Below are 23,365 nucleotides of genomic sequence, written 5' to 3'. Positions count from 1 at the left end.
CAAAGCCTCCTTTTGTCAGTTAAGAAAGCAACAGCACAGTCTCTCCAGTTAACTACATTAACAGGATCCATTCATGTCAGTGAAAAATACTTCTTGGCACAGTTCACTTTCTTGACCCAAAGACACCAACAATAATGCTAACTGGACTTTGTAGGGTAGTGTATTGTTACACCAGCCCAATAAAAACATCTTCAGACCATTAAAAAATGCACAAATTACCATTAACACTGAAGTTCCTTTTTTAGGAGTACTGATTGTTTTCCTGCAAAGCACTTTCAATCTGTGTCATAAAAGTAGAATTTACTTGGAAGAATGTGTTTTTGGGATTTCACTTAGTGCTTAGTTGAATTTATTTTATTTTCTCCTTTATTTATTTGGATAGAACCTCAGAATGCTCTAAATCAGGCAACAAACAGCAGTGTGTTCATTTTTAAGTAGGACATGTGAACAGTGAATTGGCATTTACACTCAAATCCCATGGTGCTGTTTCTAGCCATTGGGACCCTTCCTTGGGGACAGAATTCCTTTCCCAGAGGTAGGATGGTATTCTAAGGAAATTGCCGGCACTGCTTTTTGGCTCTGCGTTTTGAGACTGCAAGAGAGGATGCAAACCAAGAGAAGATAGCACAATTTAAGGTTCACCAACTGATGTCCCCAAAAATGCTGAACATTGAATCCTACAGGCCTACTAGATATATACATTTCTTGTAGAGGGAGGGAAGAGCACAAGCTTTTCAAAGTTTGAGTATTTATTAGAATTTTTAAATAAAGAGAACTACGATTTTAATTTCACATCTTGGCTACGTTTGACAAAGGAGATGCCACTAAGAGTATAGCAACAAACTCCCGTCCCAAGCCAGGGATTGATCAGTGTCCCCCTTCCCAGTCCCACCCCTCGATCTCAAGACCCTTTTCTGCTTACTTCTGAACTAAACAACACAACTGGTAGATGAAGCCAGCATGAAACCTGTTATCAAAAACCAACAAGATAGCTTGCAGTGAGCCGACGCATCATGTAGCTGTTCTAGGAAACGATTACGCCTTCTCCCATACAACTTCTCAGCATTAGATGGACCTTTCGCATCCCAGTGGGAGACAAATTTAATATTTCTGAGCATGCGCCATGGTACAATTGCAAGTGCTGTAACATTACAAAGACAAGCAAACACGTGAATTTTCCTCCTGTGTACTTTTCAGGAACTTCACATGGTTACCCAGGATGGGGACAGGATTGTACAGCTGCACTTGCCAAGTGCAGTTGGATGCTTCAGAGCACAAGGACAATACCCAGTTCAGCACGGTGTAAGGCATGTATGCACAAGGAGAGAGGCCATTGTCGCCAATAAGTAGCATTATGGAAAAAATTCCAAATCTGCACAATAGAAACAGTCCTCGATGCTCCAGTTTTTTAGATAGTAATCCAAAGAATCCAGTTCAAATCCCTATTGTCGACATGTAGGGAGGAATTCAATTTCTATCATTGTTTCTCCAGATCTGAGCTGAGGCCATTTGCTCCTGGCTTGGTAATAAAAAAGAAAATACGTTTCTTTCTTGGCATGGAAACATAGCTTCAAGAAGAGAAGGCCATGAGTCCTGAGAGCACTATGAAGGTAGCTAAACTCTTCCCATAGCCTGCAAAACTACAGTCCATGACTGGGGAAAAGAGAGACGATGGGGAAACTTACCTAGTCACTAGGATCAAAAACAAAAAAGCAAATTAATTATGAGGCTCTCCATTTCAGAAACAGCCTAAATTTAAAATACAAAACGAAACCTTGAAAAATTCAACAAATTCCTCTTCTAAAAGTCACTTACAAATTATACACCCAGTATATAATGTGTAGATAAATGTATCCTGCAGCAAAAGTGACCAACCTACTGGACTGAACAGCACATTATAGGACAAATTCTTGAAAAGTTTCATCTCATATTGGTATCTTTTAATTAAAAAAAATTAAAAATCAAAGAAAAATGTCTGGCCAGGGCTGGGATGAGACAAACAGGAACACTTCAGAATCCAAGGCAGAGGGAAGGCTGTTTGCCTCTCTTTAGAGAATTGTAGAGATGTGAAAATGGAGGGACAGATCATGCACAAAAGTTCTTATAAATTACAACCCAACCCCCACCCCCTCAATAAAAAGAGAAGAAAAAGCCCCATCACTTAACACCAAACAGCAACATTATCAATAAACCGTTTCTGTGCTGCCCATCATGCCTTATTTGAAAGAGGAGGCCTGTGAGGAGAGGTGAAAAGAGCAAGGGGGAGAGGGAAGATCTGCACTTCAGTCTAGTTTCCAATTTCCATTTCTCTTACAGGAAGTCTTCAGTCATCTGATGCCTGGCATCGAGCTCTGAGCAGAAACTGAGTATGCGGTAGCCACGACTGCGGTGCCATTGTTGGCTGAGTAGCCTTGCCTCAACGTTTCAAAATATGAGGCCTGCACGGGTTTGTGATACTGCAGCACTTGTATGGCGTCTTCTATTTTAAACCATTCCCTCTTCCTTCCTGTGGAGGCAGAGAGAAAAAGAAATTAGCACAAAGGGAAGCAACGAAAGGTTTCTGACCTTACAATGTTTGAGAAAATGTAGAAGAAAACATGAAAGCAATGGTTATCAACATTTTAAAAACATGTATTATGGGGTCGGCCCCGTGGCTTAGCGGTTAAGTGCGCGTGCTCCGATGCTGGTGGCCAGGGTTCAGATCCCGGGCGCGCACTGGCGCGCCGCTTCTCCGGCCGTGCTGGGGCCGCGTCCCACGTGCAGCAACTAGAAGGATGTGCGGCTATGACATACAACTATCTACTGGGGCTTTGGGGGAAAAAAATAAATAAATAAAATTAAAAAAAAATTAAAAACATGTATTATAAATATATTTTTCCTTATTTTCTTCTCGTACAAGAGTAATGCAAGCACACTTTATATGCTTAAATACTATACGAATGCCTAATGCAGAAAACAGGTAAGAAATGTGAAAACTGAAGAGCTCAGAGTGACTGTGTGAGACCTGCCCTGGTCAAGAGAGGCCATCACTAGTGGTTTCCTCTTGTGCTCCTGGGCCTCGGGCGTTCCTCGGCTCACATGTGAGCGCCTGGAGCCTGGCCAGCACCCCATCTCCTGCCAAAATCAACATGAGCACCAGCTTCCACATTACCAGGACAGCTGACTTGTACTCAGTTGTTGTTTAAAAAAATTTTTATAAGTTATATATCTACATAATAGAAAATATTTTTTTTAAAAAGAGGGAAAAAATAATCTCAACAATCACTACTAGCTTTTCAGTCTGTTTTCTTAAGTTTTTTCAAATACATGTTTTAAAATCCTGTATTATTTTTTCTCTTATAAAAGTAATAAAAGATCATAGCTTAAAATTGGGAAAACAGAGGAAAGTATAAAGAATACAGTAATTACCTATAATCTTATAAACCAGAAATGACCACTCTCAATACCTTGGTGCATTTGCTTTTCTTTCATCATACTTGAAAAAAACACTGTATTTGAACAATTATAATTGTGCTTTAAGATGCTCCAAATCCTGAGAGGCTCTGATAGTGTTGTGGTTAGGGACATGGATGCTGAAGCTAATATACTGGGTTCCAATCACATCACTGGCTCTAATGAGCTGTGCAGCTTTCGGCAAGTTACTGAACCTCTCTGTGCCCTACTTTCCTCATTTATAAAACAGAGATAATAAATAGTACCTATCTCACAAGTCTGTTGCGAGGATTAATATGTAAAGTATTTGAACAATACTTAGCACATAGTATGGTGCTAAGAGTTTGCTTTTTTATTATTACTATTATTACTACTATTATTACTATTATTGTTATTGCTTCATTTTTTTACTTCACACTGTTTGTTAAGCGTTCTTCTATGTTATAAAAAATATGACATTTAGGGGCCAGCCTAGTGGCGTAGTGGTTAGGTTCACGAGCTCCACTTCGGCAGCCCCGGGGCTCGCAAGTACGAATCCCAGGCAGGGACTTATGCACTGCTTACCAGGCCATGCTGTGGCAAGCGCTGCACATATACAAAGTAGAGGAAGATGGGCACAAATGTTAGCTCAGGGCCAATCTTCCTCAGCAAAAAAAAAAAAAAAGACATTTAATGGCTGCATTACATCATAACATCTAGCACGGAGGTACTGTCATTCATTTAACCATTTCCCTATCATTGGACATCAACAGTCTGCAATTTTAGTTATAAATAATGCTACAACTAAAAAAAAATCTTTATCTCTGTTTTTGTTTTTTTTTTTAACCTCCCAGGGAAAGATCCCTAGAGCAGAGATTATAAGAATAAAACATTTGAGGGCCAGCCCCTGTGGCCTAGTGGTTAAGTTCGGCACGCTCTGCTACGGCAGCCCAGGTTCGGTTCCTGGGTGTGGACCTACACCACTCACCTGTCAGGCCATGCTGTGGTGGACGCTCACTTACAAAAAGAGGAAGATTGGCAACAGATGTTAGCTCGGGGTGAATCTTCCTCAGCAAAAATAATAACAATAATAAAGAATAAAACATTCAAATTCTAAAGGGCTGGTGGCATACACCACCAAACTGCTTTCCAGAAAGGTCATACCAATCCCCAATCCTGCTTGTGTGTGTTGGAATGCCAGTCTCACCACAACCCTGCCAGCAATGTTACCTTCTCTTTATCATCGGCAATTCTTTAGGTGAAAACCAGTACCTCATTTTTGTTTTCATTTCAAATTCCTATGTTAATGTAGCTCTAATTAGTGTATATATAATTCTATACCCTGCTTTTTTCATTCACCAACACTATTTCATAAGCACTTTCCCATGGCATATAGTTTTCGTAAGTATGCGTTTAAGAGCTATATAACATTCCATCAGACGAATGTACCTTAAATCACTTAACATTCACTGAGTTGTACATTTAAGACCCAATTTTTCATCTGAAACAAGTACATCTGAAAGATGGCTCATAGGCTTCTTCCCCATGTTTTAGATTACTTCTTTAGGGTCAATTCTCAGAAGTGGCAGTACAAGGTGAAAGGCTTGTTTGGATATTAATAGAGCAACAGTACCTCAAAAATTAATATCACAAGTGTGTGACTCCTGCCTGACAGAGTGCTCTGAGGACAGGGTCACGCCACACTCATGTCTGTCTCCTTTTCAGGCCCCAGCACTGGCTTTCAAGGAGTCTATTTTTAATAAACCCCATTGAATATATTTACTTAAGCATAATGCAGTCTTACCAGACACAAAGCCATTACAAGTTGAAGAGCTACAAAATACTCAGATCAGTAGTGTGAGGCGCATGGTGGCAAAGTACATACTAACGATAAAGGGAAAGGTTTTGGTAAGTCAATTTTATCCGTTTGACAATTTATAACAGAAATTAAATTAATATTATGCTTTTCTAGAATATACTTTCCTTCAGAGGTAAAAGATTAAACCATGAGGGGCTGGCCTGGTGGCGTAGTGGTTAAGTTCGCCCGTTCTACTTTGGCGGCCCGGGGTTTGCTGGTTCGGATCCTGGGTGTGACCTACTTACCAATCACTAAGCCACGCTGAGGTGGCGTCCCACATAGAAGAGCTACAACTCTACAACTATGATATACAACTATGTACTGTGGCTTTGGGGAGAAAAAAGAAAAAGAGGAAGATTGGCAATAGAAGTTAGTGCAGGGCCAATCTTCCTTAAAAAAAAAAAATTAAACCATGAGCCAACTGTTAAATTACCTCAGTTCTTAGTTCAAAAGACATACACACAATAGTGATCTGAGAGATCAAAGAAAATGGCTCCTTTGGAGAGACCTAGGTGTACCTGAAGGGTAATATGAATACAACGGGAAACTATTGCCACTACCTGCATCTAAACAACCCTGGAGGGAGGTGCCCAGACCACCAAACCAAAAGTTTTCTCCCACAATATGAATAAGCATCACAAGGAAGAACCAAGGTCCTGTTCTGTACCTGGAGTTCCCGTGGCCATCCCTCTGGACTAGGAGACTGACTGTACATCAAGGACTTTAGAAGAAAACACTCGCTGTCACCTCACCGGGAAAGACCTTATAAAGTCCTACTAACCACCTACACTGCCATCAAAATAAAGGAAAAATCAGCAGGCCTGGCCTTGCTCAATATCTGCTGAGGGGGATTCAACTTGATTTTAGAAACAACATTTATTTTAACAGGCCATGTTTATATTTGTTGACTACGTACCCAACTTCAGCTTCCTTTTAAATATTTCAGGGCCAGCCCCATGGCTTAGCAGTTAAGTGCTCGAGTTCTGCTACTGGAGGCCCGGGTTCGGATCCCAGGCGCGCACCGACACACCGCTTGTCCGGCCATGCTGAGGCCACGTCCCACATACAGCAACTAGCAGGATGTGCAACTATAACATACAACTATCTACTGGGGCTTTGGGGAGAAAAAGGCAAAAAAAAAAGGAGGAGAATTGGCAATAGATGTTAGCTCAGGACCAGTCTTCCTCAGCAAAACAAAGAGGAGGATTGGCATGGATGTTAGCTCAGGGCTGATCTTCCTCACAAAAAAATAAATAAATAAATATTTCAAAATACTAACTTTCACAAGTTCAAAAATGGATACGCTTGTTTTATTAAACATATCCCTCTACTATTTCTTTTCTTTATCAGGCTTTTATTTCTGGTTCTGGGTAATGGCCTGTGGTGTGCCAAGAGCTGGTTGTGGGGAGCTCCTGCAGGCAATCTGGGGACAACTCACCAATGTTAACTGAGTCTTCCCAGTCTTCCAGCACTTCCGTGACAATGAGCACATAGACATACGTTCTGTGCTTCCTCTCCTGGTTCTGAAAGGCAAAGAGAAAAAGACAGAGGAAGAGTTTTTCCTTAAAGAACTGAGATTACTTAAATGAAACACACCCTTATGCATATGTCCAGAGAGCTTAGACGCAAGGATTCCTTTTCACCGTCTTGCAATCATAAATAGAATAGTGCCAAACGGCCTATTTAAAACATGTCCCACTTGAATTTGAGGGTGCACTCTTTGGCTGGGCTTCTAAAGCCAAGGCTTTTACTCTCTTTTTTCCTTCCCCTTTCCCTAAGTGCAACTTCACAGGGATACTGAGAAGGAAGTTCACGACCTTTTGAGAAAAAGGTACCAAGTCCATTTAACTAGCTAGAACACCAGTAAGAGAAGAGACTGTGGATGGATCACGGCCCCATCAATGCAAACAAGCTGATTATCTCACACATCTCCCCCTTTCCCTAACCCTTCTCATCTTTACTCCCTGATTTCTCACTTCCTTCTACCTTCCTCCAATCTCTAGCCAGCCTATTTCCTTGTTTCTCCCTCCTTTGCTATAGCTGCTTATCTTCTATTTTTCCTCTGTCTTCCCTATACTTATTTACCCTCCCCTGCTCTTGGAAGGAGAGGAAGAGAGGTAGGAATGGGATAAACATATTTAAAAATAATTCTAGTTGTTTGGGGGGTCAGCCTGGTGGTGTAGCAGTTAAGTGCGCACGTTCTGCTTCGGTGGCCCGGGGTTCACAGGTTCGGATCCTGGGCGCGCACCGACGCACCACTTGTCAAGCCGTGCTGTGGTGGCATCCCATATAAAGTTGAGGGAGATGGGTACGAATGTTAGCCCAGGGTCAATCTTCCTCAGCAAAAAAGAGGAGCATTGGCATCAGATGTTAGCTCAGGGCTGATCTTCCTCAAAAAAAAAAAATAATAATAATAATAATTCTAGTTGTTTGCAGGAGACTATGGGACTTAGAAAAAGAAGGCATGCTATTCTCTGCTGGTGCTGCTTTCTTTTGAAAACTCGATAAAACAAAGACGGCACCTCTCCTAGATCAAGACTTGGGTGGACTGAATGTTTATGTACCCCCCCCACCGCCCCGCCCCAATTCATATGTTGAAACACTAACCCACAGTAATGGTATCAGGAAGTGGGGTCTTTGGGATGTAATTAGGTTATGAGGGTAGATCCTCATGAATGAGATTAGAGTCTTTATAAAAGAGACTCCGGAGAGCAACCTTCCCTCTTCTGCCATGTTCCAGCTCAGAGAGAAACACCTCTCCATGAATTGGGAAGCACGTCCTCACCAGATACTGAATCTGCTGGCATCATGATCTTGGACTTCCTAACCTCTAGAACTGTGAGAAATAAATTTCTATTGTTTATAAGCCACCCAGTGTACGGTATTTTGTTATAGCAACCTGAATGGACTAAGACAAATATGTAAGTGGTTATTAACTTATATTAACATGATATCGACTGCACCAAAGATTTTTAAAAGACTTACCTCAAAAATTCCAACTAATCTTCCCAATGTCCCTTTTACTCCAGCCTGAAAAGTGAAAAAGAAAAATTAACACGCTGATATTGTTTATATTGCTGGTCTCATTCTGAATCTTCTTGAGCAGTTTGTAAAACAGCAATAAAAAAACAAGAGGACACAGCTCAGGCAGACTCCAGGTCTGGGGACATCACACCAGCGTTTCCCGTTGTCATCACAGACTGATAACAGCAAGGTATGCTCTGGGGAGAGAGAATTCCTTTCATCTCCTCCCAGTCTCTCTCCTCACTGCAAAGATGGCCAAACAGAGCAAGATAATCAAGCCATACCAAAGATATTTCGAGGCATGAATTACTTCACTCATTTATCCGTTCATTCAACAAATATACATCGAACACCTAATTTGAGCCAGATAACAGTACAGATGCCAGAGGTATAGTGATGAATAGGCTAGAACACAAGGTCCATGAGAACAAGACCCTTATCTGACTTGTTCTTGGCTGTCAATATACAATATGCCCAGCACAGAGCTCAGCACCCTGTAAGAGCTCAGTAAAGCGTAAGTCTACAAAAACAAAAACCTAGTAATTCTGCTAGTGACGAGTATTATGACAGAAATGCACAGAGGAATGCGAGGGACAGAGAGTGATGGGGAGAGCGCAACTGCATAGAGTAGTTAGACAAATTCATATAGTGGTTAGGCCCTTTGGTATTTTTTTAGATCTGTGTTTTTCTGACGCGTTATAGGTGAATTTTTCAGTCTATTCCAATTTACTAATTTTCTTTTCAATTGTCTCTGAGCTAGAGTTATCCCATCTGTGGTCTTTTTTTTTTTTTGCTGAGGAAGATTTGCCCTCAGTTAACATCTGTAGCCATTCTTCCTCTATTTTGTATGTGGGCCGCCACTACATGGCCTCTGATGAGTGGTGTGGTTCTGCGCCTGGGAACCGAACCTGGGCCGCTGAAGTGGAGCACACTGAACTTAATCACTGGGCCACCAGGGCTGGCCCTCTGGTCCATTTTTTATTTGATGTTTTTCATTTCTACCTGTTCTTTACATATCTAGCTGTTTCCATTATGTACACCTTTGTTTTCATGAAATTTTGTTCTGTTAAAATAGAAGTTATTGGGCCAGCCCCGCGGCTTAGCGGTTAAGTGCGCGTGTTCCGCTGCTGGCGGCCCGGGTTCGGATCCCGGGCGCGCACCAACTCACCGCTTCTCCGGCCACGATGAGGCCGCGTCCCACATACAGCAACTGGAAGGCTGTGCAACTATGACATACAACTATCTACTGGGGCTTTGGGGGGAAAAAATAAAAATAAATTAAAAAATTAAAAAAAAAAATAGAAGTTATTCCTTTATTTACTTTTGAACATCCTGAACATATTTAAGTTCTTCGTCAGGTCACGCTATAAAATTCATTTCATCTGAAGTAAAATCATGTTCCAACTGGTCAAAGGCTTACTTGTGAGGCTGCTTTCACCTGGCTCTACAGAGCCAGGTCTTAAAGTGATAGTTTAGGGCTCCTGCTCTAAGGTAACATGCGGAATACTACAGACAGAGCCATGGAATCAGACGATAGATCCACACTGCATCTGTGTCCTCTCCCTACGTAGGCCCACACCTTTCTAAAAGTCTCAGCTCCTGGTGTCCTTCCCATTGGTCACAGGGGCTCCCCTTTACTCCAAGGGATCCAACTACCAGCCACACAAGCCAGGCAGGCTGCAGCTTTCCCATGCCGTTCTGCAACTCTGCTCTGTTTCTGATCTATGGAGGTATCTACTTTGCTTTTGACTCAGGCTATGTCTTTTTAGCTTTTGCTTTTTATATTTTAAATCTCTCTCTGCTAGGAGCAAAAGGAGTGAGAGGTGAGGGAAAGATTTCCCTGGAAATGCCTGGGGAACACAGTAACTTGTTTTCTATTACTATTGCCATGTTATTTGTATGATAAATTAAAAATTAAGGCAAAAATACTTTCTAAACACAGTAGGTGCCTAGTAAGTTTGAACAGAATGAACAAAAATTTTAAATAAGCACTCTAAAAGTACTTAAGAGATATTTAATAATAGAAACAACAGAAGCTAATTTAAAGGCCTAGACTCCTGGGTGAGCTGTATTTTGAAATTAATTTTTGCTAATTATCTGCCCAGGAATTCTCTTCCTTTCTCTTGCCAACATGCCTGTTTCTTTTCCCATTCTTTTTCCATCTATTCTTTTCCCCATATACCTTTTGATCTACTTGAACGGAAATGTCTACCTTTTCTTACTTAAATTGCTTTTCTACATTTTTAGAAATAATTGTACTCCACAGCCAGCTAAGACTAGCTAGATAGTACCTTGTGAATTAACCAATGAAACTGCCTGAAGAAGTGAGACGAGCTGGCAGGCCAGTCTGGGACGGAAAGCCAATTCTATACTCCGATCCCAGGCAGCCTGAAAACGCTCAGATCAACTTCTGAGATGTGTTACCTGTGGTCCTGCCGTAGGTCTCCACTGATAGGGCCTGGGAGTAAAGCAGTGGGGCTTAGGCAGAGGGGAGGCCTGGCGGGAAAGGATAAGGACAGATTCACAGAGGTTCATAGAGTCAATCATTCATTCATATTTCTCTTCTGCAAAGTGGAGAAAGACTTCTCTTTAGCAGTTACTGTCCAATTTATTTATTTTTCTTAAATCAAATGTTTAGAAAAGGAAACGATCTCCAAATGTTAAAGGCATAAACCAACTTAATATTATGACAATTCAGTATAATCCATTTAAAACTTTTGTTTAATTACAGTAATTTTTGCATTCAACACCAACATATATCTATGATTTACTCTGTGTTAGAGGCCGCTGGGAAAAATACTAAAGCATTTGCCTTTAAGAAATACTAAAAAATAGTATTCTTTTTTTTTTTTTTGTGAGGAAGATCAGCCCTGAGCTAACATCTGCCAATCCTCCTCCTTTTTTTTTTTTTTTTTGCTGAAGAAGACTGGCCCTGGGCTAACATCTGTGCCTATCTTCCTCTGCTTTATATGGGACGCCGCCGCAGCATGGCTTGACAAGCGGTGCATTGGTGCACACCCAGGATCCGAATCGGCGAACTCCAGACCACTGCAACAGAGCATACGCACTTAACCGCTTGCACCACCAGGGCGGCCCCAAAATAGATGTATTCTTATAAACTCTCGTGTGAATCAAATAATGCTGCCATCTGTACACCGAAATTTGAGTGGCATTTATTTTCACTTCTAATTCATCTTTTTTTTTTTTTTTTTTTGTGAGGAAGATCAGCCCTGAGCTAACATCCGGACTAATCCTCCTCTTTTTGCTGAGGAAGACCAGCCCTAAGCTAACATCTATTGCCAATCTTCCTCAAAAGATTTTTTTCCCCCAAAGCCCCAGTACATAGTTGCACGTCACAGCTGCACATCCTTCTAGTTGCTGTATGTGGGACGCGGCCTCAGCATGGCTGGAGAAGCGGTGTGTCGGTGTGCGCCCGGGATCCGAACCCTGGCCGCCAGTAGTGGAGCGCGCGCACTTAACCACTAAGCCACGGGGCCGGCCCCTCTAATTAATCTTCAATTTCTAAAAACTAATAATAGCTTTATTTGTCCCTCAGTGTTTCTTTCAAGTTTTATACTAATACTTAGGGGATCTACTTGAAAGAATTCTATCTAAGGTGATCCTACCAATGATTCTATGGTAAAAAGCAAAGAAATATTCCTATATTTACCAGTTTTTAAAATTGGGACTTAGCAGTTTTCTTAGGAGGAGGGACCTCTTTAGTAAGAAACGATTTCAGTTCTTTAAAGTCATAGTGCTGATAAAGAGAAAGACTGCTCATAGGCAAAGGTCCTCCAAGACAGAATTAACTGTAACAATTTTACTTTTTCACAATTTTCCACAGTCCAACTTTCATCTCCTAGCTCTCTCTCTAATGCTGCCACAAGCAATTGGAGAGTTATTTTTATCTCTCACATGATTCTCACATGCAGGTCAGGGTAGGTGTCAGGGTCACATCTGACAGATATTTGACTCAGACATTTCGGGATAGGATTTGATTCAGGGTATATGTAAGTTTGGTCCAGTCAGGGTGCTGGTATGGACCTGTTTTTCTCAAAATCATTATGAAAGCAGTTACAATTTCAATCTACATGTCAAAAGACACAGATCCAGACAAGGAGTCTTTATTTAAAAGCCTATCTTAGCTGGTAGTAAGAATTCTAAATAAAATATCTGTTGCCCTTCATTATTCAACCATATGCCGGTGAATGCTTCCTTAACTTCAAAGTATATAACACCAATTCTAACACTTTAGGTCTAGTTAGCAAAAATAATCTCAGCAATTGCCTACTTCCCGCCTCCCCCAAAGCCCCAGTAGATAGTTGTATGTCATAGCTGCACATCCTTCTAGCTGCTGTACGTGGGACGCGGCCTCAGCATGGCCGGAGAAGCGGTGCGTCGGTGCACGCCTGGGATCCGAACCCGGGCCGCCAGCAGCGGAGCGCATGCACTTAACCGCTAAGCCACGGGGCCGGCCCCAGCAATTGCCTACTTTTTAAAAAGAAAAAAACACAAATGTCTTTCTTCCTTTTGGGGTGTTCTACTGAGACTGGAACTATTTGTCTGGAAAAAGCTGAACCAATCAGGGAGACCCTGGTGATCCAATCTTTCCCTCTAGTAGTTTCCCTGAGTGTGTATGCAAGGCTTAGGCAGAGGCACTAACGCGGATGAGCCTTTGAGCCTGCCCCTAAAATGATCTCCCAACACAAAGAACCTTGGCTTTACTGTTTAGTTTGGATGGGCACAAAGTGCCCATCAGGTTCTGAGACCAATTTTTCACTCTAAGGTAGATATTTTGGCAGACACTGACGGCCGTCTAGCCCACAGGCATTCCCCCTTCCTCCTTGCTACCAGCAAGACTCCGATTCTGTTCAGGTGAGAGCTACAGCACACCTGGAGTCTCATAGGGATCTTGTTCTGGTCCCCTCTGCAGTGACAGGTTCAACAGTGTTGCGTGTGACCCAGTTCTAGTCAATGGCTTCTGAGAGGATGTCTCTCTAGGACTTCTGGGAAAGATTTACCACCATGATAAAGAGAGCCGCACAAAAAGAAACTCTATACCTCCTTGCTTGTCAAGTGGGAACCTGAAACCCAGAGCTGTTACAGTCATCTTTTTTTTTTTTAAAGATTTTATTTATTTATTTTTTCCCCCCAAAGCCCCAGTAGATAGTTGTATGTCATAGCTGCACATCCTTCTAGTTGCTGTATGTGGGACGCGGCCTCAGCATGGCCGGAGAAGTGGTGTGTCGGTGCACGGCCGGGATCCGAACCCGGGCCGCCAGCAGCGGAGCGCACGCACTTAACCGCTAAGACACGGGGCTGGCCCTGTTAACAGTCATCTTGTGATCGTAAGTGGAAGGCGAAGAAAATCAATGAGAAGCTGAACCAAAGTCCTGACACTGCTGAGCTGCTGAAGCAACGTGGTAATGGCCAATCTTTGGTCTCCAAAATAACAGATGCTGCTGAAGCCACTTTTAGTCAGGTATTCTGGTACTTGTATCTGAAAGCTTCCTGGTACTTCCCTTGATTTAAAAGGTAGCTCTCTGAGGAAGACTGAGTATCCCAAGACAAAAATTCTGAACACTCAAGGGAGCTGTAGTATAAAAGCTTCCACTATTAAAGTAATAAGCCCAGACCCAAAAGGAGCTCAGCGGAGCAACTCTAAGTGTCTGTATGGGGAAACCCACAAACAAAAATCTTTGGTCTTCAATGCAGATAACTTTCTGGCACTCGCCAAACTTAGCAATAACAGAAGGAAAGAATTACAGTGAAGACAGATGGAAAGCCAGTGTAAGTCCAGTGAAATCCCATCCTGGGATTTTTTGTTTTGGTTTTTAACCGAAATATTTCAAACATCAAAAAAATAAAGAAAATTGGGGCCGGCCCAGTGGTGTAGCAGTTAAGTTTGTGAGTTCTGCTTTGGCAGGTCGGGGTTCACCAGTTCGGATCCTGGGCTTGGACATACACACCGCTCATCAAGCCGTGCTGAGGCAGCATCTCACATAGAAGAGCCACAACTCTACACCTATGACACATAACCATGTACTGGGGCTTTGGGGAGAAAAAAGAAAAAGAGGAAGATTGGCAACCGATGTTAGTGCAGGGCCAAACTTCCTCAAAAAAAAAAGAAAGAAAGAAAATAATAAACATTTAGGTCACCAGTAGCCATCTCTGTCAAATAGTAATGCATCATTTTGTCTTTTTTTTAAACAGTAAAACTATTGGTATAACTGAAGCCTCTTGTGTACTCCCCACCCCTTGCCAGAGGTAACTACTCACCTGAATTGGGGTTTATCATTCTCTTGCATGTTTTTATACTTTTATTACTTAGGTATATATCCACTAGTAACAGTAGGTAGTATTTTTTGCATGTTGCTCTACCCGATTAAAAAAAAAGGATTATATCTTCTGCAACTTATTTCTCCTCGATATCATGTTTCTGAGTTTTGGTTATATTGATACACGTAGTTCTAGTTAATTTATTTTAATTGGTTGAACAATAATCTATTTTAGGAATTTACACTTATTAATCCATTCACTCTAGACATTTAGCTGAGCTATTATAAAAAACACTGCAGGGGCTGGCCCCGTGGCTTAGCGGTTAAGTGCATGTGCTCCGATACTGGCAGCCCGGGTTGGGATCCCGGGCGTACACCGACGCACCACTCGTCCGGCCATGCTGAGGCGGTGTCCCACATACAGCAACTAGAAGGATGTGCAACTATGACATACAACTATCTACTGGGGCTTTGGGGAGAAAAAGGGAAAAAAAAGGAGGATTGGCAATAGATGTTAGCTCAGAGCTGGTCTTCCTCAGCAAAAAGAGGAGGACTGGCACGGATGTTAGCTCAGGGCTGATCTTCCTCACACACACACACACACACACACACAAAAACAACAAAACAAAAACCAAAAAAAAAACAAAACCCCTCTCTTGTTGATATCTTTGTTATCTACCAAGCATGAGAGTTTCTCTAAGATCTATACTAAAAGTCAAATTTCTCAATCACAGGGTAAAAGCACCTCCAATTTTCCCACATACGTATTATCAAGCTGCTCTCTGCAGTAGATCAGCTGTAGAAATGGCTACAATTCTCCTCCTCTCTATGTATCCACGTCCTTTGACACGCAATTTTACAGCTCTTCCTATCAAGAGATAGAATCTATTTACCCCTGCTGTCCTAGCCTAGCCTTATGATTTGCTTTGGCCAACAGAATGCAGAAGGATGGTGTACCAGTTCCAAGCATAGGCCTCAAGAGGCCTTGCAGTTTCTACTTTTTCTCTTGGAACTCTGCCACTGCTATGTGAGCTAGTCTCCTAAAGGAGGAAAGACCAGTCTCAGCTGAGGATATCACAAAGCAGCCTATAGCCAGCTAACCTCCACACTGTGAGACAGCCTAGTCAAGACCAGTAGAGCTGCCTACACAACCCAAAGCAGGATGGAAACATCTGAGTAGTCCAGCTGACACCAGAAGCTGACCCATGGGCTTGTGAGCAATAATCATACTTACTATTTTAAGCCACTGAGTTTTGGGATAGTTTGTTATACAGTGATAACTAACCGATATATTCTCCAAGTATACAAGCAGTGTAAAAGTTTCCATCATTCTTGTTTCTCTTTAATATATGGTGTTTGTTGTCAGCTCTTTTTATTTTGGGTCAACATAATGAATGTGAAATTATATTGCATCATTTTTAAATTGAAACTGTGTACTTTTTCCTATGTTTAACGGACATTCAGATTTCCTCTTCTGGGAATGCATATGCTATATCCATTTTTATTTGCTCATTGACCATCTTAATAATCTTAAGAAATTATTTGTATCTTCTTAATACGTATCCTCTCTGGTAAATATTTTCTCCCAATTTGGCACTTGTCTTTTATCCTTGTTTTTTTTTTTTAAATTTATTTATTTTTCCCCCAAAGCCCCAATAGATAGCTGTACGTCATAGCTGCACATTCTTCCAGCCGCTGTAAGCGGGACGCGGCCTCAGCATGGCCGGAGAAGCAGTGCGTTGGTGTGCACCCGGGATCCGAATCCGGGCCGCCAGCAGCGGAGCACACGCACCCAACCACCAAGCCACGGGGCCAGCCCTATCCTTGTTTTTGATGTCTTTTGTTAAATATGTTTTATCAGACATTGCTGATTTTACTTATCTTTTCATGGGTTTAATATCTTTTTAAGAAATATATCCCTATCTCAATGGTGTACAGTTAGTCTCCTATATTTTTTCTAATAGTTTGTTTTATATTATGATCCACCAAAATAAATTTGGGAATCTATTCCCAAATAGCCAATGGCCTAGAGACTACAGAAGAGACCCATGGATGTTATTCTGTTTTACCAGTCTAGTTGTTAATTTATGTACTAATATCACATGGTTTTAACTACTATAGCTTTATCTTAATACCTGGAAAAGTAGTCCCCTTCTCTGTTCTCTTTCAAAAACTTTGAAGCCATTTTTGCACCTTTATTCTTCCACATAAATTTCAAAAATCAGTTTTTCAGATCTCTTGAAAAATCCTTTTGGGATGTTTATTTTTATTATTGAATTTTTAGATTAATTTGAGAAAAACTCACATCTTTACAATATGCAGTCTTCTCATTCAAGAATAGACTATATCGCTCCATTTACTCAGGTCTTTTTTGATTCCTTTAACAAAGTTTTATTACTCTTATTGTAAAGATCCTGCACTCTGTTAGTCCATAGCAAGGCGTTTTAGTATAGTTTTGTTGCTATTGTGAATGGTATATGTATTTAAAAGTTACATATATTATAATTGATTACTGCTGGTTTAAAGAAACGCTTCTGGTTTCTGCATATTAATCTTACGTCTTACATCCTTTCTAAATGCTCTTCCTAGTTCTACTAGTTTCTATTGTGTTCCTTTGGTTTTTTAAGTTAATAATCATACCATTTGCAAATAACAATTTTGCTTCTTCCTTTTGAATCTTTATAATTTTTTTTTTTTAAGATTTTATTTATTTATTTTTCCCCCAACGCCCCAGTAGATAGTTGTCTGTCATAGCTGCACATCCTTCTAGTTGCTGTATGTGGGACGCGGCCTCAGCGTGGCCGGCCCAGAATCTTTATAATTTGTATTTATTTCTGTCTTAATGCAGTGGCCAGAACCCCAGTTCAATATTAAGTGGCAGCATGATAGCAAACATAACTGTCTTTTCCTGTCTGCCATGGGATGCTTTGAAAATTTCAAAGATGATGTTTGCTGTAGGTTTTATTAGACATTCTATCAGGCTAAGGAATTTCCTTTTATTTTTAATTTGCTAAGATTTTAAGATGAATGGGCATTGAATTTTAATAAATAATTTTTCTTCATTTACAGAGATAATTTTTTATTTTAATCTTTTTTTTTTTTAATATTTTATTTATTTATTTTTCCCCTCCAAAGCCCCAGTAGATTGTTGTAGGTCATAGCTGCACATCCTTCTAGTTGCTGTATGTGGGACGCGGCCTCAGCATGGCCGGAGAAGCAGTGCGTCGGTGGGTGCCTGGGATCCGAACCCGGGCCACCAGCAGCGGAGCGCGCGCACTTAACCGCCAAGCCACGGGGCCGGCCCTATTTTAATCTCTTAATGAAGTAAATTGCATAAACCTATTTTCTAAGAATGAACTATCCTTGTACTCTTGTGATAATCTAGTTGTGTGATATTTTGAGAAAGCATTAGATTCTATTTGCTCTTATTTTACCTAGGATTTTTGTGTCCATGTTCATAAGTGAGAATTTATTGTTCTTTTCTACTTTTAATTATCAAGATCAGTGTCAGCAAACTATGGCCCCCAGCCAAATCTGTCCTGCCATTGGTTTTTGTAAATAAAGTTTTACTGGAACATAGCCACACTCATTTAACTAAGTATTGTCTATGGGTGTATTCAAGCAGAGTTGAATATTTGTGAGACATACTATATGGCTTCTAAAGTCTAAAATATTTATTATCTGGCCCTTTATAGAAAAAGTTTGCTGATCGAGATTATACCAGCCTTACAAGAGGTGTGTAGTTACCTTTTCTGGAATAGTTCTTTAAGAAAACAATATATACTTTTGGAAATTTCAGTAAAATTCATCTAGTCAGATCTTGGCATTTTTTGTTGGAGAGAGGGGTGATTACCACTTAGTATCTATAAGGATTAATGATCTATGCATAGGTTTTCTATTTTTTTTTCCTCCCCAAAGCCCCAGTACATGGTTGTATTCCTAGTTGTAAGTCATTCTAGTTCTTCTATGTGAGCCGTCGCCACAGCGTGGCAACTGACAGACAGGTGGTGTGGTTCTGCGACCAGGAAGCAAACCCGGACTGCCGAAGTGGTGAGCACCCAACTTTAACGACTAGGCCATCAGGGCTGGCTCTCTAATGCTTTTTTTCAAGTAAGTTCTGGTAGTTTTTTTCTAGAAAACTTTTATCAAAGTTCTCAAATTCTTTTGTTTGTAGTGTTTCACAGGATCCTCTTAATTTAAAAGTCTCTAGACGGGGGCTGGCCTGGTGGGGTAGTGGTTAAGTTCATGCACTCTGCTTCAGCAGCCTGGGGTTTGCAGGTTCTGATCCTGGGCACAGATCTATGCACCGCTTGTCAAGCCATGCTGTGGCGGCATCCCACATAAAGTAGAGGAAGATGGGCACGGATGTTAGCCCAGGGCCAGTCTCCCTCAGCAAAAAGAGGAGCAATGGCAAGAGATGTTAGCTCAAGGCTAATCTTCCTTACAAAAAAAAAAAAAAAAAAGTCTCTAGACATAAAAATAACCCACTTTTGGTTTTGTTGATCATTTCCATTTTTCCTCATTAATTTCTGCCCTTTCCCCTTGTTACTTCCATCCTTTTACTTTCTTTAAGCATACTTGGTTGTTTTTTCCAGCTTCTTGAATTGACTGCTCAATTCAAGTTTATTTAATGTCTACTTTGCTTCCTAATAAAAGTATCTAAGGCTCAAAGAACTGTGTGAGCTGCATCCTATAAGTCATGATGAGGAGTGTTTTCATAACTGTTTAGCTCTATTTGCCTAGTAATCTCATATTGTGATTTGTGCTTTAACTCAAGGATTATTTAGAACATTTTTTTCTGTGTCCAAATATATGTTTCTATCTCTCGTCAAGCTGGCTCTATTGTTGATTTCTAATTTTACTGCATTGTGTCAGGGTATATATAGTCTATATTATTGATGCTCTGGGACTTTTTTTCTTTTTTTTTAGTTCTCGGTGTCCACTTTTTTTTTTTATTGATGTGACAGTTTATAACATTGTGAAATTTTAGTTGTACATTATTGTTTGTCAGTCACCATATAAATGTGTCCCTTCAGCCCTTGTGCCCACCTCCCCAACTCCCTTCCCCCTGGTAATCACTAAACTGTTCACTCTGTCCATGTGTTAGTTTATCTTCTACATATGAGTGAAATCACACGGTGTTTGTCGTTCTCTGTCTGGCTTATTTCACTTAACATAACATGACGCTTTGGGATTTTTATTTTATTTATTTATTTTTTTTTTGGTGAGGAAGATCAGCTCTAACATCTGCCAATCCTCCTCTTTTTGCTGAGGAAGACTGGCCCTGAGCTAACAGCTGTGTCCATCTTCCTCCACTTTATATGGGACGCCGCCACAGCATGGTTTGACAAGGAGTGCATCGGTGCGTGCCCGGGATCCGAACCCCAGGCCGCCGCAGCGGAGCGCACGCACTTAACCGCTTGCGCCACCGGGCCGGCCCCCTGGGATTTTTAAAACTACTTTTATGGCTTAATATAAGGTTACTTTATAATTCTTCCAAGCGTGCTTGAAAAAATTACATATCTTTGTTGGATGCCAGGTTATCTCTCAATATACCTATCTGATCAACCTTGTTAATGATGTTACTCAATCCTTCTATTTTTCTTACTGTTTGCTGCTTTTTCTATCAGTTTCTAAATGAGATATTTTAAAGTCTTCAATACGGCTGTAGATGTGTCAACTTTTCCCCATAACTCTGACAATTTTGCTTTAAGTAGATGAAGATTTTGCTGGGTGCATGAAAGTTCAAGACTGCTATATATCTTGGTAGATTGTTCTTTTTATCAGTATTAAATGTCTCTCTCGTTGCTCTGAAATGTTTTTCACCTAAATTCTATTTTGTCTGATATTACAATTACCATCCCAGTTTTCTTTTGGTTTGTATTTGCCTGATATATCTTTTTCTATCCTTTCATTCTTAGTCATTCAGTATCATTGTGCTTGAAAACAACATATGACAAGTTTTATTTTCTTTTTAATCCAAGTATGTATCTATTAATTAGTAAGTTTAACTAAGTAAGTTTAACTAAGTATAATCAAGTTACATTTACTGTGATTTAGCCTGGAAACTTAGCTCTTTACAGAAGCCACTAACACTTCAAGATGAGTTAGAGTCAGAGTCCTTAAATTTACTTCCTGTGCTAGGTAGCAAGCTCTGTGCTAGACAGTTTGCATTTGTAAATTCACTGAATTAAGAGGAAGCTGTTAAGTGGCACCTCAGCCAGATAAGTTAGACCTGCCCAGGTCCAGCAGCTGTGGGTAGTTTAAAGATTGTGGAGTCTCCAGAGTCGAGTTACATTTAGTATTTGCTGAAGCCACTGTGAGCTATACTGGAGTCAATGCAAAGTAAGCTGTGGATATACTTCCTAATGACTAAAAACCCTTTCCTGGAATTTGAAGCTGGACAAGAAAGCAAATACAACTGTTTTGGAAGAGTCATCTGGACCCAATTCATTTAGCAGAAGGCAATTGGCTCCTATCCCAGTAATTCAGTCTCTCTCTATTCAGGGTTCCAACACAAACCAGCTCAAATACAGTACTATAGTCTCTAACAGGGCAGATTCTAATCTCTACACTAAGCCACTGAATTAACTATTCATCAATGGGTGGTAGTCAGTTATGTGCGATAATGTAGACAGATAAACTGAGTAAAAAGATATCTTTTCTTTTATTCCAGTTTTTTAAAAAAATGGTTGAAAGATAATTTAGAAGTAGTTATTTGCAATTAAAGAGAGCTAACCTTTAAATTTGGTTCTCCAAGTAAAATAAATAATAGACAATAAATAAATAATAAATAAAATATTGATTCTTTGACTAAAGAGTGATTTTTTTTAAAAGCTGCTTGTGTTTAAGATAAATCATACATAAAGATGACTGAATGTGCAAAAACGTAACCTACCTGGAATTTTTTTGAGGGGGAATATATCTATTGAAAGCAAGATATCCCTGTTAGTATCTGAGACGATTAGCTTAGAGAAATAAAACTATTTATAGCATTACTACAGAGTCAAAGGAAAAGAGAGAAGATATCAGTCTAAAAATAAAAAAAAATTTAAATAAAAAATATAGTAGTAGAGTAAGCATATTGTCTCTTCTTCTTCCCGAGACCCAATTAAAATGAAAGTAAAGAAATAAGACTGGAAAGGGGCTATCGGAAGAAAGGAGATTTCAAAAGAATTCCAAGATGCAAAGTGATCAATGAGAGTTGAAAGATGCAGAAAAGCAACAGAGGCCAGCTCTGCTTCCAGACTCTGGGAGAAGTTCCAGGATAGGATGTGGCAGGAATACAGAGAGTGGAAGTGAGAAGGAGTCCTGAAAGCCAAAGGTCTAACTAAATACCAACAACTAGCCCACACATGGAGAATGGCCTGGCACCTACCAGACACTCTGAGGGCTCTAATCGAAGCAGAAAAACTGGGAAGAACTACTGTAGCTTATGTATCTATAAATATCCTCAGAATAAAGTCCTCCTATTGTGGCATTCTTCTAGAAGGCCCCTGGCACAACAGCTCCACTTCCCTCCAGGTCACTCTAGACATCCACCCATTTACACAGAGCTCCCATCCAGTGCTGCTACTGCCTCAATCCTAACTGTGATGGGACAACTATGGACCACCAGACATCTCAGGGAGGTCACCAAAAGGAAAGGAAGATCAAAACAAGCAAATGAAAACTGGTTCTAGTCAAAAGAAAAATTCAAGGAATAGAATAAAACTTGAGGAAATAAGTTATTATCCTTAAAAAAATTTGAGAAGCTATGGCATCCTAAACAAGAACAAAATATATGTAAAAGCAACCAAGAATAAAAATGGTATCTTAGATCTTAAAAATATGATTGTTGAAATAAAACATTCATTAGAAGGGTTAGAAGTCAATGAAACTTCCCAAAATATATAACATAAAACAAACAGATGAAAAATATGACCAGAAAAGAATAAGAGTAAAGGCTTAATCTAGGGGGTCTAATATATCTAATTAATAGAAATTACAGACAAATCACTGAGAAATTTCAAAACCCCAGGGATAAAGAGAGGGAAGAAAAAGGTTATCTCCAGAGGAATAAGAACCAAACTAGTATCAGACTTATTATCCACAACATTGACAATAATACTTTTAAAGTTTAGGAAAAGTGATTTTTCAGTCAAAATTTCTATTTAGCAAAACCTTCAGGGAGCCAATGAAGGCATGAGGCAAGAAATAAGATATTACCTACTGTGTATTTTTCCTTAGGGAATTACTTAAGGAATGTTTCTTTTTATCCTAAGTCTTCCAGTCCTATTTTATTTCTGAACCACGTATCATGCACAAATATTATTTTGATTCAATTTTAAAACTCAGGGGAAAAGGCTATCTTAAAAAAGAAACAGGATGGGCAGGTCTATGCCCATATATTTGACTCGCTCAGTCTTAATTTCCTTCTATAACAACCAACATACATGAAACTTTGAATCTTGGCATACGACTGGTCAGGGAAGAGTGGAGTGAATGGAAAAGCATCAATAAGAACAGGTAAAACCTGTGAGGAAAGTAAAGGAATCTTCTCCCCCAGCCCCACCCCAGACACTCTCCATAATTGCCCGACACACACATATAGAGTCCTACTAAACTCTGCATGCTTGGAGCAGGGATCGAACTCCAGTCAATCTGGAGTCAGCAGAACTCCAGCCCTGTAGTATATGGGAAACAGGGTCCTGTGAGACTGATCAGTTTATAAGGAGTAAGCTTGGTAGGTTGGTGGAATGTGGGTCACTACTGATGCAGATGAGCTGGAGAAAAGCAAAGACAGCCATGAAGA

General features: G+C 40.3%; 1 protein-coding gene across 3 annotated transcripts in view; it reads right to left on the bottom strand.

The window, feature by feature from the left end:
- Positions 1-731: 731 nt before the first annotated feature.
- The window catches only part of NUDT3 (nudix hydrolase 3), a 124,171-nt gene continuing 101,537 nt past the window's right edge, over positions 732-23,365 (bottom strand). Inside the window, exons 3-6 of one of the 3 annotated variants that reach the window (XM_058554577.1) lie at positions 8,255-8,299; positions 6,708-6,792; positions 2,315-2,506; positions 732-1,692 (exon numbers count right to left, since the gene is read on the bottom strand). In XM_058554577.1, the coding sequence (XP_058410560.1) occupies positions 2,328-2,506; positions 6,708-6,792; positions 8,255-8,299 (309 nt within the window). In that variant the 3' untranslated portion in view covers positions 732-1,692; positions 2,315-2,327. Of the gene's footprint in view, positions 2,507-6,707; positions 6,793-8,254; positions 8,300-23,365 lie in introns of all 3 variants that reach the window. The other 2 variants (XM_058554579.1, XM_058554576.1) reach the window with 2 other exon arrangements.

The sequence above is a fragment of the Diceros bicornis genome, chromosome 14, assembly GCF_020826845.1.
Source record: "Diceros bicornis minor isolate mBicDic1 chromosome 14, mDicBic1.mat.cur, whole genome shotgun sequence".
Classification (NCBI taxonomy): Eukaryota; Metazoa; Chordata; class Mammalia; order Perissodactyla; family Rhinocerotidae; genus Diceros; species Diceros bicornis.
Note: the sequence above shows the minus strand (reverse complement) of the source record. Positions and strands in the feature narration are given on the sequence as shown.